Source organism: Buteo buteo, chromosome 1, assembly GCF_964188355.1.
Source record: "Buteo buteo chromosome 1, bButBut1.hap1.1, whole genome shotgun sequence".
NCBI lineage: Eukaryota > Metazoa > Chordata > Aves > Accipitriformes > Accipitridae > Buteo > Buteo buteo.
In genome coordinates this window covers 9,955,836-9,980,327 of record NC_134171.1, presented here as the reverse complement: position 1 = coordinate 9,980,327, position 24,492 = coordinate 9,955,836, and the positions used below count along the sequence as shown (strand labels likewise).

Genomic DNA, 24,492 nt, shown 5'->3' with positions numbered 1-24,492 from the left:
TGGAAAACATTCACCCTGAGCAACTATAGCCTGGATCTTATGTTTATTTTTAATTTGCATATATTTCGATGTTTTGCCTACCTACTACATGTATTTTACTTGACACGACACAGTATTTTTTTATCTAATATCTTGTGGAACTTTCCAATTAAATATTTATTGTACAAAGCCTTCTGCAAATAAGTTGTACTATATTTATGAGATAGGTAAGCTGGAGGACACCAAGGCTGGCTACTTGCCCGAAATCACAACAGTTAATGAAAACTCTGGGAGCAAAGCCCAACAATCCTGTCTACAGTATAAAATAGGCCCCGTTGATCTTTTATCTTGTTTTTATAAGCACATAATAAACGAGTGAAGTAGTTACAAGCCTGCCGAGGGCACCTGCCGCTTTCACACCACGAGCATTTTACCCATTTTTATTTTCGGAGGTGTCATATACGGCTACAGCTACCTTGCTGCCAACCGACGCCCCTGAGGAGGCCGCAGGGGTGCAACACCCGGGGCCCCAGGGCGGCCGCGGCCGCCGCCGCCTCCTGAGGTAAATGCGCGAGCGCGCAGCGGCCCCTGCCCCTACGGGCGGCCCCTCAAGCCCGGAGCTGCCCGCTCTCGTACCTGGCTGCCCCCGCCAGCCCGGGCGGCCGCCTGCGTCCCCGCCGGAGCTGGGAGCCCCTCTCTCAGCGCGGCGGGAGCGGCGGCGCGGACCCTCCAGCCGCAGAGACCCCGCTGCGGCCGCCGGCGGCTCGACACGGCCCGGTCCGGCCCCGTTGCTGAGGGACGCAGGGGCTGCTGGGAGCTGTAGTTCTCCCGCGCGCCCGCCTTCGTGCTGCGGAACGGCCCGATGGGGGGCAAAGAACTACCGGGCCGGGAAAAAAGATGGTGGCGATTGTTTGCCGCCGTTGCCAAGCAACTCGTTCCGCTCCTCCTCGATTTTTGCGCTCGCGGGAAGCTGGAAATCAACCAGCCGATCTTCGCGCACTCGGGTAGGGCTGGCTGTCACGAGCAGAGCCTTGCCATCCCGAAGCGGACACGCTCAGCGCAGCCCGCGGAGAAGACTACAAGTCCCGGCATCCACCGGGCCACGGCGCTTTGCACCGTGCCTCCGGCTGCGGGGCGCGGCATGCTGGGGCACGTAGTGTTCCCGCCCCCCTCCGCGTGTTACGCAAATGAACGGCCGAGTGGGCGGGGTCAGGCCGCCGGGGGGCCGTCCCCCTCCGCCATCCGATTGGTGGCGGGAGCCAGCGGGGAGGGAGAGCGTTGGGGGGGGGCCCGCCTCTGCGCATGCGCCGGCGGTGCGCGCTGCTGCCGGCCGCGCAATGTTTTGGGGGCTGTCAGCGCGGCGCGCAGCCCTCCGTGCCGGCGGCCGGTGTCTGCGCTGAGGGGAGCGCGCGCGGCGCCCGCGCTCCGCAGCGGCTGGCGGCCTCTGCCCTGAGGAGGAGGAGCGGCGGCGGCGGCGGCGGCAGCAGCGGAGGAGGAGGAGGAGGAGGCTGCGCCGGCGGCGGCGACCCGGCGGAGCCTCCCGGCGAGGGGCAGGGCTCGCCCCGGTCCCCCGAGCGGCGCGGTGCGGGGAGCCGGCAGCCCCTGTGGCAGCGGCAGGCGGCGGCGGCGGCGGCGGGGTAGCAGCGGCCGCGGTGATGATGAACAGGTTCAGAAAGTGGCTCTACAAACCCAAGGTAAGTTGTGAGGAGACGGGGGGGCTCGGGGGCGCCGGTTGGCCGCCCGGCGGCACCTCAGCTCGCTTCCCTCCCCGGGGTCACCCTCACCCCGCGGCCGGGAAGTTGAGGCGCGGTGGGGGGCGGCGATGCGCGGAGCCGGGCGCGGGTCGTTTCGCGCTGGTGCCTCAGCCGGGAGCCGCCGCCGCGGTGGTGGCGTGAGGTGGGCGCGGAGCGGGGCTCGGTTCGCTTGCTGTCGGACGGGTGCCGCCGGACACGGTCTGTGGCGGTTCCGCGGGGGGGGGGGGGGAAGGCGAGAGGGGCTAGGGTGTGCGAGGCACCGGAGCGGGCGAACAGCTCGTAGCGGCGTGCGCCGAGCGGCTCGCCCGCTGCGGGGGGAGAGATGACAAAGCAGAGCGTGTGCCGTGGTGCTGGTTGGACCTGACGAGAGCACGGCCGGGAGGGGGGGGGGGTGCAGGGGGCCTCTCCCCAGCTCCGGTGGCCCATCCCGGGGAGACGGCGGCAGCGGGGGGCGTGGGGGGGGGGGTGCGGAGCCGCCGGCGCGCCCCGCGGTGGGCAGCGCAGCGCGGAGGCGGCTGTGCCGAACCTCTGTCAGGGTTAGTCCTTCTCGGCTGAACTCTTGGCCGCTGTCCTCTGTGGTTTGCGTGTAGCCTGAACCCGGGGCGGGGGAGTGGGGGGGGAAGAGGCGGTTCAGGTGCTCCTGTTCTGCTATTAATGCTATCCGCGTGCACCTGGGAACTTTTTAAGTTAAAAAAATTTGTTGAATGGTGCTCTGTAGGTGTATATTTTCTGCCCTTCTCGCTTTGAAGTGCTTGGAAGGAATCCAAGAATCATAGCTTGCTTTGTAATGAAATTATCTTCTGGCACGTGTTAAATAACAACTGTCTGGAGAGTGATCTTGTCTCGCTTGTGATGTTCAGATCGTATATGAAGGGCATTACTGGTTTTGAACATCTACAGCATCCTTTTTTGTCCAGGCATTATAGCAGTCAGTATAGTTATCCACTTTATGAAGTATTTGATTTAATTTTTGTCCCTGTCTGTCACTACCACCCACTTTTTCTTATGTTTTAATTTAAGTAATAGTGTTAAGCCTCATTTTTGTAAACCTTCCACGCACATAGTCCTTTTGCCCAAATTACAGCCAGTATGCTGTTTTTTTTTTAAAAAAACAGTTGAGGTAATACTGCAAAATAAAAGTTTAGATTGCGCTGGCTTTTTTTTATGTAGTCATAACCCTGGTGAGTACTGTTGAAGAACACATGCTTGTGTGATATTGCTGCTAATAACTGAAAGGAATATAATTTAGAAATTAAGTAACTGAAAATACAGTAACGAATTACAGGTGGCTTTCAATAAACTTTGTTACTTGTTTTGTTTAATACCAAGCAACAACTAAGAGAAACAGTTAATGAATAAAAAGAAATATTGGTAATCTTAAATGAAGAAGAAATCATTGCAACTATAGCTTTTGTCACTATTTTTAATCAAAACTAATTAGATTTCACATTAGTTTTCTTTTTAATGGAGACTTCATCTTTTTATATAAAACTTACTTATTAATATACTGTTCCTTTGTTGTATGCTTTATGTTCAGCATCCAAGGTCTGTGTCAAACAGTGTATGCTTATATTTCTGTGGGGCTTCTCTGTGGTAAAGCAGCTTTCCAAGCCTGTTGCATGACACTGTGCCTCATAAATCAGTAACACCCCTTGCTGTTAGTTTAAAGCCAGCACCATGTCCTTTTTGTTGTATATTTATACTTTCTTTGTGAATAGTTTTGGTTAGTTTCAGTACTTGCTACATCATTTTTGTACTTGTGTTCAGAATGGGCTACTGGCAAATTGTAATAGCATGTGTTCCTTCAGAAACAAGCATTTTTTCTGATGTGCCTATTGAATTAGTATGGATAATATAATTAAATACACAGAAGAATTAGTACGGACAATATAATTAAATATGCAGAAGTTTGAATAGCACTCCTTTGGTAGAAAGTAAGATGGAGGAGCTCACATTCAGAGACTATAACTTTCCTGGTTATACTACTTGCTTTCCTATTTCGTCAAGCAATCTTTAGGATTCCTTCCCTTAAGGTTGGTGGGTTCCACAGTCTTATTTTGAATATAATGTATTTTGAAGATGACTTTTTTTATTATTCATTCTGGTGGGGGCCATCACCACTAGTGACTTAGGTTGCTTAGTTATAATCCTCTGTTTAGGTACTGTGGATGCCAGGTATGTTTTATCAGTTAAATTTTGCTACTACCAATAATGGGGCACACTTTTGAAGTATTCCAGATCCTACTATTAACATAATAGGACTTCTGCATGGCAGCAGATTTTGATGGTACTGGGCATTTGACCTATGGCTTTGATTGCCACTCAGAGATACTTTGAAGGTGGGGGGGGAGCGCGGGGTGGGGTGGGGGTGACAAAGGAGTGCAGCAAATTCACAGTACAGCCTGTTCAGAAACCTGAATATATCGTTTAGCTTAATCCCAGGGGAACTATTTTATAATTCTTCCTAAAAAAACCCAACCCCAAAATATGTAAATTAATTCAGCTTAATCTTTGTAAATGGGGGAGAAGAGGAAATGGAGTAGAACAGATACTGCTTAACAAGATGGAATTACAAAGCTATCAGGATAATCAGCAAGTTACTGTAAGATGCAGGGACCTGCATCTAGACAGATATTTACTTGGTAACTGCTGCATCTCTGTCTGAACGTAGCAAGGATGGGAGAGAAAATGTGGGTGTAGGAAGTGGAAAGTTTTGATTAATGTCATGAGCATGTCACGAGAACAGCACGACTTTCCTAGATCCTTGTGCAGTCAGTGCTCTTCCTGTCCAGCCCTATTCTTCAGGTATGCTGATATACCAGACTTTAATAACCTGGATCAAATGCCGATGGTAGAGGTAACCAGAGAATGAAATAAATAGCAGTGACATGATCTGTGTAGTTGGTAGGAGGCAGACTTTTAACTGGTGTATTAGAGAGGGAGCAGAGATGAGATTTTGTTTCCAGTTGCCTGTGCCACATCAGTTGTTTAATTTTTTTAAATGTTGTCTGTAAGATGTGTTTTCCTTCGGGGGACCACAGACTCAATGCCTTAAGTTTTTGAAGGGGGGTTGGTGTTTGCTTTTGAACCAGGAGGAAATGGAGAGGAGTGATTTGAAGCAATAGTCTTCTTGAATTGCAGCACACTGGTGGAAAAAGAGTTACTCTCTTTGACCTCTTCAGGACACTGCAGGTTTCCCAGGCACTGCCAACTTTCTGAGACAAAGGATCATCCCTTCTAAATCAAAATATTTGTCTGTATGCACAGATGAAATAGAAATATTTCTTGTCACTTCAGGGAATTTCTTATCTTGTACCTTCTGCTGCTGGAGCATTCCACAGGTGTCAGGTCAGAACCTGCTCCCAGGCAGATCTGAACATCCAGCAGAAATAGGGAACTGGACTGGTTGTCCAGAGTTTTGAAATGCATTTGATATCCAAAGTATTCAGAATAATTTCCTGAATGCTGCTGCTTAAATCTAGAGACAAGCTTGAAAAAAGCATTGGGTAACTAGCTCACTGGAGTAGCTCTTTTGAATTGAACTCAAGTTTATTGATATTTTGAAAGAACTGTTTAGTGTTTGACAGGGGAGAAAAAAGTCTGCCTCTAACCACAACTTCAAGATGTTTTTAATCTGTTTAGCATAACAGAGTGAAATATCTTCAGTGTATATTTATTTTTCATATTTTTATTTTTAAAAAATATTGCTTATTTTATGTTTACATCTATGAATCTGAATAAATTTTTACCTGGAGAACAAAAGCCAAGGAATATGTTTTTTCATGAGACCTTACCTTCTTTTTTTTGATATTTCTTTCAGTTGTGCATTCACTAACCTAATTTTTTGCTCCTAGTTTCTTATACATAGTAAAAGAATGCAAACTTCTTGTGGTAGATGTTGAAGAATTTCTTATGTTTCTATAATCCACACAAAATTCATGGTCATTGGTAGTAAAGATACTGCTTTGTGAATGCTTTGTCCCAGCTAAATGATGCTCACAAGGCTTGCGTAAGCCTGGAGATTTTGTATGATTTTTTTTTAACACCCCTCTCCTCTAAGATTGACCAAGGTACAGCTGAGCTGTTAGTGTCTGTTTTAAATAAAAGGCTGTGTAACTCCTGTGAAGATGCAAAGATGGATTTACGGAAATGGCCCCAACTTGTAGCTAGGAGTGAGCACTTACTGACAAGTAGATACTCAGCAGACCTCTTTCACATGCTTCAGTGGTCATGCATCTTCTCCCTCTGGAGTGTTTGGAGATGCTTACAATTGTAGTTGCTATCTTCCTGGATATTTGTTTTGAAATGCTTTTTATTGGTTTCTTTTTAAAATCTGATCATTACTTTCTGCAGCTGGGTTAGCAGATGCATCTTCAAGACAAGAGGTTCTTGCTGCCTGTTAACATGTTTCTGCAGTGGTGCTCTCTGATTGGAAGTAACATTTAGGGATAAGTGGAATGGCAGGTACTTGGAGAAGGCTTGTTTCTGTGTTTGTGCATAGTGTCTTTCTCTAACTTTCTTAAGGATCTTCTTACTAAGCTACGTTTTACTAAAGTAAGCCATAGCTAGTCATAATTGTTGGTAATAATAGCTGTTGAAGGACTTTGAACAAAGGATAGGTATGCTAATTTAAAAAAAGGCCTAAAACATGAGATAGTAAATGGGTATCTTGGAAGATCTCATGCAAGTAAGAGGAAGAGCAAGCATTCCTAGGGGATCAAGAGCAATCCCCTAAAGTAGAGAAGTGAGAACCAATGGCAGAAAAAAATTATTCAAATGACCCCTAGGAGCTTCCGCATTACTTTGCGGAAGGAAAAGTGTTTAAAAAAAAAAAGTCAAAAAAAAAAAAGTGCTAGGTGAGTGTTGAACATTAAAAGCTGCACATAAGGTAATCTTTCTCAGCAGTGTTGTCAGGGTTGCTTAGTGGCAGAGCTGATTCAAAGAAGTAAAAGATGGGCAATAAAATAGGAAATAGTTAAAACCAAATATTTTTTTTTAAGGAAGAGAAGAAACATGTTTGTAGGAATTTTTGTAGGAAAAAATTACTTGTAAGTAGAAAAAGAGGAAGGGGGTCTTTAAAGATTAATAGAAGCTTGAACTTTAGAAGAATGGAAGATAATAAATTATATAGTCAACTATGTGCTTAACATACTGCAAAGAGCATTTTTAAAGTTGGTTCGGTAGAATGAGATGCACGAATAGGGAGAGTTATTTTAAGTGGTGTTTTGATGGATGGAAATGGTAAAAAATGAAAAAGAAGAAAGCTACTAGAGTAGCCAAACAACTGTTCAGACTAGTTTGGGGGGAGCGAATGAAAAACAAAGGACGATTTTACAGCGTGATAGGTAGAAAGCAGTTAGCATCTTATTTTAGCTACGATTTCCAGATTTTACAAGTCAAGTGTTTATTCTTCACAGAAGAGAAATAGAGTGAGTTCAGTCTTGGCAAAAATGTCTTGGAGGAACCTACTTGAATGAAGAGTGAAAGAAGAGGTGAATGCTATTTGTAGCATAAAGCTTCTTTTTACTGGTGCCATATAGTAATCAAAGCCTTTGGGCACAGCAGTTTGTGAACAAAACTTGTTATTTAATGTAATATTTATATTAACTTCTAATGACTTTCAAAGACAGAAGAATGAGGAGTTTTTCTTACTTGGGGAAACAGCAGTTACTGGGGTTTTGTAGGTCTTCACTGTTTTCATGATCAGCTCTTCGATCTCAATTATCTGCTTAATTATTCTTGTTGCTCCTGTCTGATCAGAGGCTGCAGCTATTGAACCACATTAATTAGTGTTATTGATAACAACCCTGAGGAAGGCAACTTATGCATTATCATACATTATTTGGTTTTAGAGTTTTGCATACTGAATTGCTTCATTTTAGAAGCACCATCTAGTGGTTTGAACACAAGTGTGGAAACTAATAATTCTTTGCTGTTTTATTCTAGCTCTGCAGCTGACTGAAGACAATTACCTGCAGTCATATTGTTTCTTAGCCTTTATTTTACCTGTAGCTGCAAAAGGGAAGTAGGTAACTATTGCAGTTGTCTATTAAGAGAATTGCTTGGCTGTTCTTAATTACTGATGCGAGAGAAATACATACGCCTTGCGAAATTATTTTTGATGTGGATTACTGTGAACAGAGTCATAGTGTATCAGATGAAAGGTCCATCTAGCCTGGTGTGATGTCTGGTGGTTATCTCTGTCTCCTGTAACAGATGCCTAGGGAAAAAAGATGAGACGAATAAAACCTGATATTTCCCTTGGGCTTTTTTTTAAACTTATGGTAGTCTGCAGCATGGGAGTTTGCTGAGATGCAGATTGTACCCTTATAGTTCAGTAGCTCATGTACATTTTGCCTTAAAATGTCTAATCATTTCTCGATTCATTTATACTTCTGGTCAGTAATGACTACTGGCTTCTCAGTGCTTAAAGCTGAGTTTCATTGTAGTGAGGTAAGCATTTTCTTTAAAAACTTTTGCAAGCAGCCATTGGTGTGATCTAATGTGCTGCCCCTTGTCCTGCAGACTATCTTCTGCTCTTTCTCTTGGAAACTAGATTTGGATATTTAGATTCTGTTGATCTCCTACCCCCACATGGTGGTACTTAGCAGAATTTAGGAAAAGTTACTTTTTAAAGATCACAATGCATTCTTCCTAGGTTATTTTAGGAGAATGACAGAACAAAAAAAAAAAACCACCAAAAATACCCTCTGCATTGGACCACAGAAGAATATTTTCTTACTGAACTAACTGAAAAATAAACAATGCAAATACTTTTGACATGCTTCATTTAACTGCTTTAATAGTTATGATTATCTACTTTCTTGGCAGTTGTGCTAGCAACATTCATTTAAATTAATTCCATAAAACTGTTTTTAAATAATGATGTTAAGAATAAATTAATTGAAGGCCGAGGATGTTTGTTTGCCTCATGATTGAAGACTGACCAACCTTCATAGTGCATGTGAAAGAGCAAGTTTCTCCAGCTTGGTCATTTCACTAGAGGATGCAGCTAAATAGAAATCTGTCTTATCTTAGCCAAGTATTTGTTTTTATCTTGGAAGTACAAAATATTCCAACTCTTTATTATATCTAAAATTAAAAGCTGGGTGTTTTTGGTATAATGGCCATATGCCCCCTGCTTGCATTCAGGAAGTGATCTGCTGCATTCCATGCTAGCTAAAGTTGTTGAATCCTGTAAACTCAAGCTATCCCTAAGTCAGCTAAAGCAAAGCACTTAGCCTATGTCTGATGGATAGCTCAGTGTAATAGAATATGGTTTTCCTTTGAGGCAGCATCAGCTGCCAGCTGTTTGAAAATAGGTGAGTGACAAAAGTTGTAATGCTTTTTATAGAGGTCTAGATTTAGGATATAGGAAAGGGTCAGTTTTTTGGGGAGGTGGAACATTTGGACAACTTAAAGGACATGGACCTGTTGGAGCGAGTCCAGAGGAGGGCCACGAAGATGATCAGGGGGCTGGAGCACCTCTCCTGTCAAGACAGGCTGAGAGAGTTGGGGTTGTTCAGCCTGGAGAAGAGAAGGCTCCGGGGAGACCTTATAGCAGCCTTCTGGTACCTAAAGGGGGCCTACAGGAAAGCTGGAGGGGGATGGTTTATCAGGGACTGTAGTGATAGAACAAGGGGTAATGGCTATAAACTGAAAGAGGGTAGATTTAGATTAGATATAAGGAAGGTAATCTTTACTGGGAGGGTGGTGAGGCACTGGCAGAGGTTGCCCAGAGAGGCTGTGGATGCCGCCTCCCTGGCAGTGTTCAAGGCCAGGTTGGATGGGGCTTTGAGCAACCTGGTCTAGTGGAAGGTGTCCCTGCCCATAGCAGGGGGGGTTGGGCTAGATGATATTTAAGGTCCCTTCCAACCCAAACCATTCTATGATACGGCCTTCCTGTCACAGTATACCTTGCTGCTATAACTGGAAGGTCTGGCTCTTATTTTGATGATGTGGGTCGGACTTACTACCTCCTGTCTGTGTATTTCTGTTCTACCCTGCAGGCTGTAGGATTTTCCTTCTTGTCTCCCCAGTAGTTAGAGACTTTTTTGCATTACTTCCTCAGGCCTCTAGCCTGGCAATTCTTCTTGATCTTTGGATTCCTCTACATTCACCACTCTCTCCTCCCTGTAGTATTATCGCTTTTGATCCTGTTTAGGAATAAGATGCCCTGAAAAGCTGATCAACAGGAACTGAGTTATGAAAGGAAACAGAATTCTGCAGTGAGGCTGTGGAAGTGTGTAACAATCTACAGCAAGGACAGTTGACCTCTGAGAGTGTCATGTAGGCACTGCCTCTACTTTATTCTGTCTTTGTGGGCCATAAGCTTGTTTTTCTTTGCTCTTGCAGGCCTTTATTTGTACTTGATAGCCGTTCAGAATGAATAATGTAATGGTGAGCATCATGTCAGTTCCATGTATACCATGCTGGGTGAATGAATGAAAGGAAAGCAAATGGGGAAAAGGATACTGAAGGGGAGACAGGTGAAGAAGATAGGGTGGAAGAAAATCCTTGGTATAGAAATGTAAGAAAAATAGTTTGAGGGAGGAAAAAGGGAGGATTACTGTGCTACTCTTTCAAAATGCCTGCTCTTTATTTTCAAGTGGGACACAGGTTAATTTAAATTGGAGTGATGTTTATGCTAGAATGTGTTAATTCCTGCCATTGACTGGCACTTTGATCTCTGAGAATTATAGGTGGTTGAAGCTAAACTAACCGGATGCTCAGGGTGTTCTGCATTTCTGCTTTGCATTCTTCTAATTTTCACCTTCCTTTGTAAACCTTTTAATGTAGGAGATGTTTCCTGACATTCTGAACTTCATCAGATGTTCAAAACCCCAGTTTATGCAGGTTATTGTTTCCTGCCATGAAAGGAGCTTAGCATGAAAAGGGTCTTGCATGTTTGTCTGTAAGTGGCTTTTGGATGCTTGTCATCTAGGAATCTTGTTTTGGGAATGGTATGGGCTCTCATATCAGTGCCTCTTCCTCTAGTTCTCCTTCTGTAAGCACCAGTCTCCTGGCTGAAATGTCACTTTGCTGTGTTAGTCCAGCTGCTGGAGTTTGTGTGCTTTTACCACACAGATAAGAACATATCAGCATGCTTCCTATAAAACCTTCCAAATCCTCTCAAAGCACTGTCTGCTTTTACTTTATTTTCAAGATTCTCATATATGGAGTGCCTGCACTGCTGAACATATTATTTAATGTTTTTTTTAAAGTATTTTTTTATAAAGCTGGACCAGTATACCTGATCTAGTAGACAGCCTTACAAAAATATCTTAATGCAATTGAAATGATGTCATTTCATGGTGCAAGATGGATGGAAGCTCTTGTAGAATAAGGAAGAGTTAATATGATGTAAGGAGTAGGAAAAAATGTAAAGGGCTGTCAAACAAATCTCATCTTGAACCCATGATTTATTTTGCTTTGTATTTTAAGGAATCTTGCAGGTCCTCACTGAGATGCAAGAGATGAAGTGGAAATGGCAACTAGGTTTTTCTGTGTCCCTTGGTGATGTATGGTGCATGTTCATCCTTGAACACGGTGGCTGCATGGTTACGTGAGTGTAGATCCTGTAAGGATGTGGTGCCATGGGTGAAATGTATTGTGTTCTTGCAAGTGTACACACAGGCTCCATTGGGTGGTTGTAAAGAGGTATTAGAAAGTTTTGCATTGATTTTTCTGTAAGTCTGTTTCTGTTTGATATGTATGCTTCTCGTAGGGAGTTCGGCCAGATCTGGAGGTCTGTTTTGAAGACTATAGGTAGCAGTGGGTTCTTTAAGAAATGATCTTCCTGTGTACCTCATAGCTATCTTAGAATTTTTGTATCAAATTTAGCATAAGAATATTACGTCATGATCAGCAGCAAATAATTAGAAGAGGACAGGTTATTTGATGTGCCTTATGTTAAAAAGTGCATATGGTTTACTGACAGGTGTTCACTGGTATAATTGTTAATTTGGCTAATATTTTCTTTATATTGAAGTGATTATTGAGCATTTTCTTCAGAACTGTTGTGTTCATGTTGAAGAATCTGGTTTCAGATATCATGGGGGTGTTTTGGAGGTATTTTATGGAAGGACATTGTAGTTTTACTGTATTTTGACAATTTTTTTGTTAATTGTTTCGTCTAAGCAATTCATTGAGTATGTTTGAGGAAGATAAATTATATCCAGAGGAAATGTCCTTAGTTTTTAGTATGACTTTTTTTTTAATTTTGGGGGTGGGTTTTTTTGATTGTTTTCTTGTTGTTGTTGTTGGGGTTTTAAAAATTTTTTTGCTTAGGCTATATCATACCTCTCTGTGTCTGAAAGTTTTGTTTGCTGTTTGCAATGGCATCTGTTTCCCTAACAAAGAGAAAGTCTTCCCCCTAGAATTTTTTGGGGTAGTTTTGTACATAATTGCAGACTTGCTACAAATTTCTTTGCCCTCTTGATTTCAGTCAGGATACTTGACAAATGCTATACCTGATAATAGTGGTGACAGGAGGAAGGCAGATACTGAAGTAGAAAGGCAGTAGGCTTTTTTCTCCACTTCTCTCACTAGAAGAGGCAAGGAAGCAAGGCTTGTTATTGGGCTTTTACCTTTATTTCAGAGCATGTATTCCCTTGACACTTCAATTTTTTTGTCCACTTATTTTTAAAGGTATATTTTCTCAATCAGAGTATTTCCTTTGACAATTAGTTTCTTTAAGAAAGCCTTTAGCCTTAGGTTTTATCTATTTTCAGTTGATGTCTTTTTTTTCCTATTGAACTTTGAGAGTTACTATTTGGCATTTTCATAGTAGACAGCGCTGTGTAGAGTTGATAAAAAGAAACCAGTATGTTAATGTTAAAATAACTCATACCTCTGAATTTTAAAGTATTTTTAGATATGGGACTAGAATGCAACTTTTTCAAAAACGAATGCATCTTTTAAAACCCATGACATGCTTTTCAGTGTAAAAAAATTAAAATAATTTTTTACTCTACATTAGAAATGGTCTGTTAGTTTCTTGATGTAATATGCGTATATCAATCTATATATACATATATATACACACATATATACAGTCTACTATTCTGATGTTAACAAAAAAAATGTAGGTGAATTGAAGGTGCCTAGCTGCTTTTGTTTCCTGCATGAAACAAAGGGGTAGTGCATTGTTTAAATTCAGCTGACTTGATTGGTGCTTAATAAGCTTTTTGATTAGTTTAGAAAAAAATGTGTATTAGTAATTCATGCTTTTTGAAAAAAGATAAACTGTGTAAGACTGTCATAAATAATACTTCATGAGTGCTGCTGAAGAGTTAATAGGTGACAACCTTTCTCCTGGTAACATTAGTTTTAATGTAAGAAAGCTAAGCACAATTTTTGCTTAAGCCCAGAGTAATTTGTTATCAGTCAGGTCAAGCAATGAAATGCTGTGAGGTTGGTTCCAGCTCTCTTTATAGTTATTTCTCTCTCTTTCTGTCTATATATATCTGTGTGTGCCTGCGTGTTGTGCGTGGTCCAAAACTTGTGTATCATCTGTGCATCTTTCAAATACAAATAGTCGTTCTTCCTAGCTTTCAAATGGGGGACTGAGGCATGAAGGTGAGATGAGGTTATTCAGTGCCCTTAAACGTAAGCCGATAGCCGAACTAGCCAGAAAAGCTTAATTTGGGGGTTTCTTAACCATTTTATTCCTCATTTGCCACTTCTCCCTGTCCACTACTTTATATGAGTTTATTTTTCCTTTTAGGTTACCCTGCAATAACATTTTGCAGCTGAAGCAGCGGACCAGATTGTGTGTACTTTGCTATTCAAAGATTGGAGTGCAACTTACTGTTGCCATATGTTAAGATTCACTGTCCCACTCTTGCTTACAAATGAGAACGTATGGGAGATCGGTAATGGTGATTTTCAACTGTTAGTCATGTTTAAACCAATGCCTCACTAATCGTGCCTCCAGTTAGTTCTGTCTGTCTGTCTCATCTCCCCCTTGTGGTAAAATCACTGGTGTATGTTGACATGCAAAGCTGCTGAGGGGAAAACTGTTTCCTTCTACTGAAATGCTTCTGTAATTTGGACGGTGGGGCATGTCTTCCAAGTCAGTAGCTGTCCATGAGTCCTAAGTGCAAAGTATAGAAAATCCATTTCATTGCGGTGAGGTATTTTGCTTACAGATGCTTTGTTTGGTTTGTGTAAAACAAAGTTGATGAGGTGATAAATGCCGCATGATAAAATAGGAATTAGAAGTGTCTCTTAAATGCCGGCGTCTGTGATGTATATAGGTTTTACAGTGTTGGATAAAAGTTTTATCAGTAATGACTAAACTTAACCTTTGAACCTGTTCGCTGCAAACTTTCTGTTTGATAGTTACTCCATATCACAGCTCTGGTTACTTAACTCTGTTACCATATACTGTTTATGACTCCCTCCTTTTACTGCTTATTATGCAGCTTTTCTATTACAATGACCTACATTTTCTGTAAAGTTCTGTAAGGTATGGTCAAATGTATTAGTGCAGTAGTGATCCCTTCAGAGTAAAGGGAGATGTATTCACTTTTCTCCCATGTTCACAATACATGACTCCTATCAAGAATCTTTGTGCACTCCCTTGGTGAATTTTAAGTCAACCAAGACAGTGCAGAAGGTGCAGAAATGATGCTAGTGCACTGCTGGTGCTTCAGCTTATGGCCATGTACTCCTGTCTTAACTCCCTGCTGTTAGTATTGGAAATTGTGTGACTGTGTTTTGCATTGGATCAGCTTTCTAATACAGGTGGAAACTTACTTGCTTTGTTTATATAATTTTGCAGTCTCAGTTGTCAGCTTAATCAGGGAGAGGGGCAGCACAAATTCCTCTTTTGGTAGCAGCGTGGTCTTAATACTACCTTTTACCAACTATGGGGTGGCATCTTCAGTGTCTTTAGTGCTTGTGTCTTATATTGTATTCATAATATAAATACTGGTAAAATGAAACCCTAATCTAAATTACACCTATTGTATTGCTCTTTCTTTTGTGTGAAAGATGTTAATTCTTGTAATGCAGAGAGCAGTCTGAAACCCAGGTGAAGTCACATGGGACTAAGAGTTGGACTTCTGATTAAGTTCTTTACTGTAAAACAGACGCACCCAAAGTTATTTTTAGGTGACATAAACATTTTACACAAGGTCTGCACCTTAATGCAAGTAATCTTGCAGTGACAAAGGCACAGATAGCATTTGCTGGAAGCAGAACATTGCAGAAGTAGTGAGGCAAGGCAGTGAGCTATGAAAGGGCAGGGTTTTCACATTCTTGAACTACTTGATGCTTTGAGCTAGCTGTTCTTTCAAAAGAGAATTGTGAAGGTACTAAAGTATTTGGTTAATGCTCTATTGTGTGTTTGGCATATCTGTTCTCTTTCAAGTTCAATATATGAATTGTCAAACCTAGAACTTGCTAATTTGGGGCTTGGAGCCAGTAAAGTGAAGGATCAGCTAAGTACACTATTTCAACATTTTAAAGAAAATTAATTTCAAAGCCTTTAAAAGCCTTTCCTCTCTTTAATTTTCATCAGCTGGCTCGGAATTAATATATTTTAATGGCAGTATTGTCAGCTAATGTAACATTTTTCACTGTGTTCTTACTGGAATGAGACTAAAAAAACGAAGAAAGGACAGAAGTACAAATTCTTCTTAAATTTAATCTTAGCCAAAAGAAGTTTTTTTTATCTGCACTTTGCTTACTCGAAAGCTAGCAAATGAAACTTCTGCGGTGCTAAATACAAAAGTAAGACCTGGGATACGCAAGTACAGGTGTTCTTTTATTTTCTGGATTCCTGCCTGCCCGCCCCCCCCCCCCCCCCCCGCCCCAAGAGTAGAGCACTATCTGCACAAGCCACTGCATTCTGCACTGAGTGTGCTTTATAGTGGTGTTGAGTGGTCACAAAAAGAGCTAAAAGCTTTGCTGTTTTTGAGGAGCTACTCTTAAAGCAGCAGAAGTTTCTTCTAGGGAGGCGATTTGCTTAAGCAACTTAGGAGCAATATGGTTGATGATATTACAGTATGTGTTTCCATATCTATGTGTCTGCTTCCCCACTCTATAACCCATTAGATCCATGTGGAGCAATTAGATAATTCATATCTTAGGTGTAGGAAAAAGGCAACCTCATGGATAAGTGCTCCCTTCCTAGATGTTAGCCCTACTCAGAACACCTTCTGTTGGTGGGGGAAAAAGACTTTTTTTTTATTCATATCACCTTTCTCTCTGGATAAAACAAGGTGTTAAGGGAAGTCTAATCTTAACTTGCCTTCAGAATTTTTTCCAAATTCTGATTACTTCTGAAAAATGAATGAGTGATTTGCTGAGAAATGTGGGTATTTAAGCAGACACTGTCTATAATCAGTGTTGGAGCACCCTCTGCAGCCTCATAGTAATATTTAAATGAGCTTTGTACATTTCTGGTGATAGATTAGTGGGTATGAATATCCAAAAAAGAATATGAAGTATCTAGGTGCTTTATACTGCTTTACAGGGCCATCAAAGTACAATGGTAGGTCCTTAGAGATAATAATTAATTAGCACATTGTAGACCTTCTGTGTCTATTATCTTACTGTACCTCTCCTGGAAAGAAAACTCTTTAACAGTTGCTGTAGCTTCACTGCAGTTCAGGCTGAAAAGTAAAGGAATAGCATGTCCAATGGGAATTGCGTGAGAATTAGTTCTGTATGATAGGCAAATGATAATGCTATTTAATAAAGTAAGGAAAAAAGCTTAAGAAGTACGCCCCTTTTGAACTGCCAGTGATCATGAGATCACAAGTTTCCAAGATTTGCTAACCTATGAGTCATTTGAGAGCTCCACATTCAGCAACAGACTAATCGCTGGTGTCATGCTGGGACATTGGTTGGGGTCAGGTTGAGGAAGCATGTGGCCAAGTGTATTTACAATGCTGTGGGCTTTTTGCAGACATCTGTGTTTCTTCTAATCTGCTGTTGAACAGCCTGACCTTCCTTAATTTATGAGCCACACTAGGATGCAGAATAATGTGTTGTAAGGCACTCAAGACTGCACAACTGAGCCATGAACGTCTTGTGATTTGTTTTCATAGGTGAATGCAGTTCTTAACATAAAACAGTAATTTACATTTTTTTCTATAATGACTTATTAAATCAATGACACTGTGTATATATATACCAGCATCATGTCAAGCCTTCTTTGTGCTTCTTCAATATCTTTAAATGATTCATTCAGAATATTGTAATGATAACTAATGACAACTAATGAAGCATATAGGAATTTTCTCTGCTGTGTCTGTGTAGAATTGCCTGGCTTTGGGTGATGCTATTGTAGCTTTCATAGATGAATTTGGAGCTGTGCAAAAAAATCATAGATTGTAGAAAGGATGACGTTGTAAGGGACCTATGGAGACTGTCTAGTCCATCCCACTTTCCCAGGACCATGTCTAGTCAGGTTTCTTTGAATGCGTCCAAGGATGGAGACCCCACAACCTTGCTGGGCAACCTGGGCCAGTGCTCAATCACCCTTACAGTGAAAAAGTGTTTCCTGATGTTCAGGTGGAATTTCCTGTATTTCGGTTTGTATCTGCTACCTCTTTTGCTCTTGCTGGATATCACCAAGATAAGTCTGTCTCAGTCTTCTTTCCACCCTCCCATCAGATATTTATACAGATTGGTAAGTTGCACTCTGAGGCTTTTCTTCTCCAGGCTGAATGGTCACAGCTCTGTCCTAGTATGACAAATGTTCAAGGCATGAATCTTTGTGGCCCTTTGCCAGACTCTCTCCAGTATGTTCATGCCTGTGTTGTACTGGGAAGTCCAGAACTGGACCCAGAGGTCTCTGGTGAGATCTAGAGGTCTCACCAGTGCTGACTAGAAAGGAAGGATCACCTTCCTCGACCCACTGGCAATTCTTTATCTAGTGCAGTCCAGGATGCTGTTGCCATTCTTTGGTATAAGGGCTTATTGCTGGTCTGTTCTTCAAATTTGGCAAAAATGGTTTTCACCATCTCTGGACAATCTATTGTTCTTCCTTCATAATTAGTTCCCTTCTAGCTCTCAATGCCAACTACTTTTTTTCCTGCAAATTAATGTAGTTTCTTCCTCTCTTAATCCCAAAGAGATATGAAAAAGAAATTATTTCCTAACTTCTTCCATACTGGAACGGTGGTTGTGTCTTTTTGTTTTGTGTGCTTTGGGTTTTTTTTTTCCACCTCACTGCCCTAAATGAGTTTTGTTTTTTGCTTTTTTTTAATATACTTTTATAGGCTATGTTTTTTGAAACCTCCGATTCTTGTTTCTTTTCTGCTCCTTTTCTAGTTTGAGATGTAGATCTTCTATAAAGCTTGATAGGCAGGGCTTCAACTAAGATAGCAAGAGTGTGGTATGGACTAGAATGCACATCTGTGGTAGCTTACATGTGATCTTGTTTTTATTGGTGTTAGGACATTGAGTCACATTCGGTTGATATGTTGTAATTAGCTGATCCTTCTTTGCATTCCTCATTAATTAGAACCTCGTCTTCTATATTGGGTCTGGCTGAGATGGAGTTAATTCTCCCCATAGCAGCCCTCCTAGTGCTGTGCTCTCCATTGGTGGCTAGAAAGGTGTTGATAACACACCAGTGTTTTGGCTGCTGCTGAGCAGTGCTGGCACAACATCAAGGCTGTGTCTCCAATATTTTCACCCCCCACAACAGCAGGCTGGGGCTGGGCAAGATCTTGGGAGGGGATATAGCCAGGACAGCTGACCTAAACTAACCAAACAGCTATTCCACACCCTATGATGTCAGCTCAGCTATAAGAGCTAAGTGAAGGGAGATGGAAGGGGATGCATTTTTGTCTTCTGGAGCAACCACTACATGTACTGAAGCCCTGCTTCCCGGGAAGTGGCCGGACATTGCCTGGTGATGGGAAGTAGAGAATAACATCATTTGTTTTCCTTTGCTTTGGTGCGCAACCTTTGCTTTCACTTCATTAAAACTGTCCTTATCTTGACCCACGAGCCTTTTCTTATATTTTCTCTTCCCTGTCCAGCTGAGGAGGGGGCGTGATAGAGTGGCTTTGGTGGGCACCTGGTGCCCAGCCAGGGTCAACCTACCACATCTTCACGAGTACTTTCCACTTTGCGATTTTGTAGAGTATCATCCTATTGTTTTTTGGATCGTGTCTGTTGAGATCGTGAACTTGATGTGGTGATGCAGTTGACCCAATTTTACAGCGTGCTGTGACCATTTCTTACCCTCTGCCTTGGTCCCACTGCTTCCCCAGCTTTCGCACTTGTTGGAGCCCTTCCTGAGCTGACTCAGACTAGAAGAAAACAGTTCAGGGACGTGTAAGGAGACCTGAACTGACCTCTTTTCTATACTCCTTCCTGCCCCTTGGAAAGCTTTTTGGGTTTTTGTTGTTTTTTTTTTTTTTTCCCCTCCAGATTTGCTAGTTGAATCAGTTTGAGAATGAAAGGCTAGATGAGCTGTAGCCTTCTGCAAGAACTGAATAGTAGCCAGCCAGGTATGCAGAAATGGGGGAGGAAGATTCAGAGAAATGGGATTACTCTTTTGGCAACAGCAAGTCATTAAAGTTAATCAGTGAAATTGAGTCAGTTTACTCAAATGTAAATTCTTTTCCTGCTTTCCAAAGCATTTTTCAGGCCTTAGTGCAATTCACGTATAAGTGGACTGTATCCACACTTCATTTTTCTTTTTTTAAAGTTCTATAGAACTGCCCGTGCTCAGATCTTAACAGCAAATAGTGTATACTTTAAAGTTACACAAGAAGTTAAACAGTCTTTATCTCAGGGCAACTTTATCTAGACTGTGTTCCTTTAGTTTGTTAATAAGAATGTCATATGGGTCAGTGTGAAGAGTTTAGTGAGGTGAAGACATTCTTCTGTCTTCACTAGAACAGTCTTGTAGAAGGGAGTTGAACTGACTTCTGTCCTTACTGGAAGAAAATAATATCAGTAGTTTATTATCTTAGTGTTCTTTCCAAGCTTACAAATTTATGCTTTATATGTGCCTCCCCCTGTATCTTTCTAAGCTTCTCTGAATCTTTCTTGCTTTGTCCTCTCAGTAAAACAGGTTTTTTTGACTTCTGTTCTTGGTCTTCCTTGTGTTTTCTACTCTTCCATGAGGTGGTCTTTGGCTCATTTTTTAGGTATTCTAAGGGAAATTTTATTGGTAACTACTGATATGAGTAATACCTAGTTTTTAACATTTTATTTGATAGATGTGTGTTTATTTCAGTACCAGAAACACACCTTTTCCAGGACTTTAAGTTTCTCCTTAGAGGTAACTTCTTAGTACTCTTACATTGTAATATCAGAGAAATGAACTCCAAACCTATGGATTTATGAACTTCTTAAAAAGCACAATTAAAACCTTTGCCTTCTTCCATATTGAATGAGATTGCAGAAGACAAATGAAGATCTGAGAGATACTCAAAATACACCTGAAGTAACCAAAGCTATTGAATGAGGCAGTAAAAATAATATTTTTCTTTTTCTTTTCAAAAATGTCAGAAAACAAGAAGGCCAATTGTCTTTTTCAGATCCTTTGTTGAAGAAGGACAGGTTTTGACAGATAATTTTTCCTATTCAGTGAGTGATACTTGATTATCGGACTATCCACCTTGCAAAAGTGTTGATTCTGTTTCATTCTAACTCTTCTTGCCAGGTGTATGTGTGGGTTTGTTTTTTGGTTTGGGGGGGTGTTTTTTTTTTTTTTTTTTATGATGAACATGAGGAATTGTCAGTTTTGGTGGGAAAAATTCTTCTGGGAAAATAACTTTTGTACTAGGAAGCTTTGACTGTGGATGCTTTGAATATAGCTGCATTTGCTGATTTAGTTTGTGGTTTGCTTTGGCTTCTAAAATATCTATTTACAGCATCCTGAAGGGCCTTTTCATAGACTTTAGGCTATTTTTTAGAAAAGTTTCTAAAGAGAAAGTTCTCCCTGAAAAGAAAGTTATGGCTTGCTTTCTGTAATGAAACTAGCTGAAGTCCAGAGTGGAGCTATTTATTCTTATGAGTTATTGCAGTAGAGGTTTTCAGAAGGTACCCATAAGGTGATGAAGAAGGAATACAAGAATTCAGCCTCTTTAAGTTTAGAGATGTTTGCATGCAAGGAGATCCTAGGACAGGGTTGCTGCTGTCTCTGCCAGGCTTGTGTTTAATGTCTGTGTGCTGCTGCCATAGAGCACACCTTGAACAGCCTTATTTTCTAAAACTATAAAGCTTTAGAACAAAACTATATTGACTTTTTCTGTCTTTTCCATTTGCAAACAGTCTGAGAGTATTTGCAATTATGTAGGCTTTACAAGAGTTGCAGGTAGGAAGGAAGGAATATTGCCCCCTCTTCCTAAGGGAAGAGGGATTGCAAAGCTATTCAAAGGCTAACTTTAGCCTAGTGAAGCTAGTCTGCTTCCCACATCAAGGAAGTGAAAGGCACTTCTGCAGGAGAGAGTCTGTAGCATCTGTAGTTAGTTTTTAGTGTGACTTGCCACCTAGAAGAGCCCATCTCTCCTGTTCTCTTGCTGAGTCCTAAGCAGGGCAAGTCATGTTCCTGCAGGTCTAGCTTCTGTGAATACTCCTCTTGGAATTCCTGAAGTGAACTGAGGAATCTGTTCTTAGCATTTAAAGTAGTATTATCTTCTCCATGAGAAGTACTTTTGGGGTTTGCACATAAAATAATGATTTTATTTGAAATTTTAGAGATGTTGGAGAATAGAAATGCATCATAGCAATCAGTTAAGAGTTTGTATATGTTACATAGAATTCCTTCAGTTTCTGACTTTTTCTAAAGTCACGTTCTTTAAGAAAAAAATTAAATAAGCCTGAAAGACACTAGAGCACATTCACAACACTCATCATGTTATCCGTAGTCTGTTTTTCTCTTCTGACTTGATCATTTTATCTCATAACAGCATCACCTACCCTGAATCTTTGTTTTAAAGGTATTATGCCTTCCAAGAGTGGAAAGAAAAGACATGTTAGAAGAGCTTTTTTAGTAAGATTTGCCACAACTTGGTTTATGTTTGAGTGCTTTCATATAGCTTTTGTAAATGGAATTTTTGTTGGTGCCAGAATGCTGCTAGTGGTAGCAACTGCCTCGAGGCGAAATCCAATTACTGTCTCAAAGTTCACACTTCTTATGGCTTATTTTTTGTTTGAGGACTGGAAGATATTGCATCTATTTTAAGGTAACTTGTTGGTTTAGTTGGATGGTTGGAAGAAAATAACTTTCCAGGATTGGAATACTGTATTTTAAACATAATACAATATATTTTGGCATTTAATTTTGCAGGTCTTAGTAGGTATAATTTTGTTGGTAATTTTATCGTGTCTCCTGAGAAGGTTGGAGAAAGGATCATTATTTTTGTTTTCTGTCTCTATACACTGTTTCTCACCTGAACTACAGAATCACAGAATGACTGAGGTTGAAAGGAACCTCTGGAGGTCATCTGGTCCAATCCCCCTGCTCAAACAGAGCCATCCAGAGCCAGTTGCCCAGGTCCGTGTCCAGACGGTGTTTGTATATCTCCAAGGATGGAGACTCCACAACCTCTCTTGGCAACCTGTGCCAGTGCTCGGTCACCCTCACAGTAAAAAAGTGTTTCCCTATGTTCAGAGAGAACCTCCTGTGTATCAATCTGTGCCCACTGCCTCTGGGCCTGTCACTGGGCACCACTGGGAAGAGCCTGTTTCTGTCATCTTTGCACCCTCTCATCAGGTATTTGTAAACATTGATAAGATCCCCCCCTACCCCGAGCCTTGTCTTCTCCAGACTGAACAGTCGCAGCTCGCTCAGCCTTTCCTCATAGGAGAGATGCTGCAGTCCCTTCATCTTCATGGCCATTCTCTGAACATTCTCCAGTCTGTACAACTCTCTCTTGTACTGGGGAGCCCAGAACTGGATGCAGCACTCCAGGCATGGCCTCACCAGTGCAGACCTGCTGGCAGTGTTTTGTCTAATGCAGTCCAGGCTACCATTAGCCTTCTTTGCCACAAGGACACGTTGCTGACTTATGTTCAACTTGTCCACTAGGACTCCCAGGTCCTTTCTGCCAAGCTGCTTTCTGGCTGGGTGGCCCCAGCATATATTCATGCATGGGATTGTTCCTTCCCCTGGTGCAGGACTTTGCACTTCTTATTGAACTTCATGAGGTTCCTTTCAGCCCACCTCCAGCCCGTTGAGATCCCACTGGATGGCAGCATGACCTTCTGGCATATCAGCCACTCCTCAGTTTTGTGTCATCAGCAAACTTGCTGAGGGTACACTCTGCCCCATCATCCAGATCATTAATGAAGATTTTAAACAGGACTGGTCCCAGTATTGACTCCTGGGGTACACCACTAGTTACTGGCCTCCAACTAGACTGTGCCACTGATCATCACCCTCTGGGCCTGGCCACTTAGCCAGTTTTTAGTCCACCTCACTGTCTGCTCATCCAGGCTGTACAGAAGCAGTTTGTTTATGAGGATCTTATGGGAGATAGTGTCAAAGGCCTTACTGAAGTCCAGGTAGACAATATCCATTACTTTCCCCTTGTCGGGAAGGCCAGTCACTTTATTGTAGGAGTTTTAACAGGTTGGTCAAGCATGACTTCCCCTTGGTGAATCCATGCTGACTACTCCTTGGTGTTCATAGTCCTGGAAATGGTTTCCAGGACTAGCTGCTCCATCACTAAATTAAAAAGGTTTGTGACAGATTCTTCTTAATACCAGGAACTAGCCAAAATTAACTTCTTTGAGAAAGATCATTAGGGTTGGTCAGGCCCCATTCAGCGTGCTCTTGGTTGTCATTTCTCACAGCTCTCAGCAGAAGAAAGGGATTATTTTAGTATGGTTTACATTATAGCATGAATGCTGAAAGTGGGTTAAAGTAGTTACCAGGATTTTGCTGGGCGGCTTCTGGTGTTTGTAACCCTCAGTATCTTAATTTCCATTGTCTGTGTTGATTTGGCTAAAGCTAGCAAGGGTCTACCAATATATTACATATACTCTGTTGACCATTGTCTGTGTAGATGAATGTCCCATAAAAGGCACATTTAGACATGGCCAGCTCAAGACTGCACAATTTAGGCCTTTTCCTAAAAACAAAGTGACCTGAAGTTGTATTGATTTCAGTACTTTACAGCACTTTGCATTCATGTATTTAACTTGTATACCTTGAAGTAAAGTAACCACCATGGGGAATAACTGAAATTATGCAAAGTGGCTGTTTTAGCCCCTGTTGTATCCCCACTGTCTTGCTCTTCTGAACATCAGCAAGGTTTGAGTTTTAACTGATATTTCTAGCAGCTTTTTCTAAAGAATTGGTGAACTCAAGCAAAAAATCTTACAAGAATGTGTCACAAAGCTTGGGTTACAGCTTGAATTAACAGTATGGTAAGACAGAGCCCTCAATTTGTCATATGAAAAATGCAGAAGTTTGCTTCTTAGATCTGAAATAATCTGATTGTAGAGTACTAATCCCAAATTTGAATACCTATAGGTGTTTATTCACTTATGCTTTTCCCTTCAAGAAATTTAGAGTAAAATGTAGTTCTGTTTTTTGCTTTAGGGATGTCTTTTATCTACGTTGTTCATGAGTTAATTTTCTCCTGAACTGCTTTAAAATGGTCAGACCAGCCCTTCTTAATAAATTCAATTTCTTTAGGAATCATAACCTATTCTTGTATTCCAACAAGACTAGATTTGCCCTAGTTTAGATTAGCACTAAATTGTGCTAAACAGTTGAAAAATATGTATTTCTTCAGAGTGATATCCTGGTCCTCTTCCAAGCCAAAGG

The 24,492-nt window shown here is 41.5% G+C and overlaps 2 protein-coding genes across 4 annotated transcripts in view; one reads left to right on the top strand and one right to left on the bottom strand.

Annotated features, from left to right (window-relative positions):
• Positions 1-760, bottom strand: part of CFAP99 (cilia and flagella associated protein 99) — a 61,995-nt gene extending 61,235 nt beyond the window's left edge. The window contains exon 1 of the mRNA XM_075040672.1: positions 616-760. The gene's annotated coding sequence lies outside the window, so the exon portion shown is untranslated. The remainder of the gene's footprint in view (positions 1-615) is intronic.
• A 549-nt stretch (positions 761-1,309) lies between these two features.
• ZFYVE28 (zinc finger FYVE-type containing 28) overlaps positions 1,310-24,492 on the top strand; it is a 164,128-nt gene continuing 140,945 nt past the window's right edge. For all 3 annotated transcript variants that reach the window (XM_075019455.1, XM_075019370.1, XM_075019541.1), the window contains exon 1: positions 1,310-1,673. In XM_075019455.1, coding sequence (XP_074875556.1) covers positions 1,635-1,673 — 39 coding nt within the window. In that variant the 5' untranslated portion in view covers positions 1,310-1,634. The remainder of the gene's footprint in view (positions 1,674-24,492) is intronic.